The following is a 2,188-nucleotide window of genomic DNA, read 5'->3' as shown; positions in this document are numbered from 1 at the left end:
AAAAAAAATTTATAAATTTTTTTATTTTTTATTTTTTTAGTTTTTTGAGTACTGTGAAGGCCTTTACCTGCTAGAGTGCAGTGCCATGATCTTGACTCACTGCAACCTCTGCCTCCTGGGGCAGAGCAATTCTTTTGTCTCAGCCTCCTAGGTAGCTAGGCTTATAGGTGCCTATCACCATACCCAGCAAATTTTTGTATTTTCAGTAGAGACGGGGTGTCACCATGTTGGCCAGGCTGACCTCAAGTGATTTGTCCACCTCAGCCTCCCAAAGTGCTGGGATTACAGGCCTGAGCCACTGTGCTCAGGCTACCTGCACATGTTTCTTATTCCAGTGACACACACGTGCTTAGCTCACTGAAACGGTTGCCAGTAGTTGCTTCCTGGGTCTTGAACTATAAGGATAGGAATTTTGATACAAAATCAAATATTGTGGTACAGTTGACTTTGCCTCCCAACTTCCAGCTGCCCTTGAGATGCTTCCAAGCTCACCCAGCAGCCTGTGGTTCCAACACTCATCACTGAACACCCCTCCCTCGCCTGGACTGTCTGTTCCTCTGGGCAGCAGGTGGACCTTTGCTTCTGGTCTGCAGAGCTCTTGGAAGACATCATTGTGCTCACTTCTCTTGCAGGATCCCACCCAGTCCTGAGACAACCCTGGGAAGCAACTGGGGATTGGAGAGGCAGAACACTGTTTTGTTAGTTAGAAGGACCTGGATTCCAAATCTGGCTCTTGCCCTTCTGGGCTCTGTGACTAGGGGCATATGATGTCTACCATCTGCAATTTCCCTCATGAAAAATGGGGATGGTATTACTTAATCTTCTGCAAGGATGCCTGTCAGACATTTGGCATGGGAGCTAGTGTGTACTAGGTCCTCGTTTTGGCCAAACACACTCAGTAAATAGTGATTGAGTAACTGAGACAGGGCAAAGTGTGGGGCGTGTTTGGGTGGTGAAGCTAAGTAGTGGTTCATTGTGGGGGTGGTGTGGATATGTGGATGTGTGTACATGGGGCATTCATACTTGGAAGTGATGCTGGGAGTGACTATTAAGGTCAGATTTTGGGAAGTTTGAAAGTTAGAACTTACAAAGTTGGACTTTATTCTGGTGGTGTTTGATTCAGCTTAACTCCCTTTACTAAAACATTTTCACTTGCTTCCCAGCCCAGACTGTGGGCACTCTGCTAATGATGCCTGTGGCCAGGTTCAAGGACCTTGGGAATGACCTTCAATTCTGTCTCCCACTCCTGATGCTCCAGATTTCCCTTGAGATTTTACGCCTGCTGCTTTATGCCTGAATTATTCTTCACATGGACTCCTCATTGCTTACTCTGCCTGGGTTTTTATTTTCGTCACCCTTGAATGGTTCTTTTAGTTTTTATCCACAAAAGCCTACGGGCATACTGTGCTCTTTGCAAATTCACTGTCTCCCTGGACCTGCCCTTCCAGCACTGGGGTCTCCTTGTTGCCTGGGAGGACAGGTGGAGAGTCATCATCAGGGAGCCAGTGAAGAATTCTCCAGCAGGTAAATGACTCAGTCAGACCAGGCGATCACCTTGGGTGAACTGGAGAAGTGAATTGTCTCTCCAGGCTGCTAGGAAGAAATGAATCAGCTGTAGTGACTGGTATGGGTAAGTGGGAAGTGCTTATGTGGAAGGTTCATTGTGTTAAACATGTAGTGTGTGTAGGGAAAAATACCCTAGCCATTGAGCATGGTTTGACCTGCCTGGTCCTCCTGGTGGCTAGAATCTTACCTGCTCTTGTGTAGAGGTCTACCTGACCCAGATATCGTAACATCTGGAGACAGCGATAGATCCATTTTTGTGGTGCCTGAAGCTTGTGCAGTTTGGGAAATCCTCTTTAAAAAAAGAATATAGAATTACAAATTAAATAAATGAGTACAAAAGTGAGCATTTATCCTGAATGAGACAAGAAATCACTGCAAATTATAAATCTTTTAAAAATCTGAAAAGCACAACAAACACTTCAAAACCCAGAAAAATAATATAGTTTTATTAATTAATTATCCTACAACTATTATAATACCCATTTCTTACATTCTTTTGCTGCATCCCATGTAATTTTGTAGTATTTTCTATCGGAAAATAGACAATTATTTTCTTTTTTTTTTTTTTTTTTGAGATAGAGTCTCGCTCTGTCATCCAGGCTGGAGTGCAGTGGCGTGATGT

General features: G+C 44.1%; 1 protein-coding gene across 1 annotated transcript in view; it reads right to left on the bottom strand.

Annotated features, from left to right (window-relative positions):
• Nucleotides 1–2,188, bottom strand: part of LOC105511860 (60S acidic ribosomal protein P1-like) — a 23,751-nt gene that overhangs the window by 16,512 nt on the left and 5,051 nt on the right. The window contains exon 3 of the mRNA XM_011942079.1: nt 1,404–1,468. Within this exon, the coding sequence (XP_011797469.1) occupies nt 1,404–1,468 (65 nt within the window). The remainder of the gene's footprint in view (nt 1–1,403; nt 1,469–2,188) is intronic.

The sequence above is a fragment of the Colobus angolensis genome, unplaced genomic scaffold (genome assembly GCF_000951035.1).
Source record: "Colobus angolensis palliatus isolate OR3802 unplaced genomic scaffold, Cang.pa_1.0 Scaffold205, whole genome shotgun sequence".
Classification (NCBI taxonomy): Eukaryota; Metazoa; Chordata; class Mammalia; order Primates; family Cercopithecidae; genus Colobus; species Colobus angolensis.
Note: the sequence above shows the minus strand (reverse complement) of the source record. Positions and strands in the feature narration are given on the sequence as shown.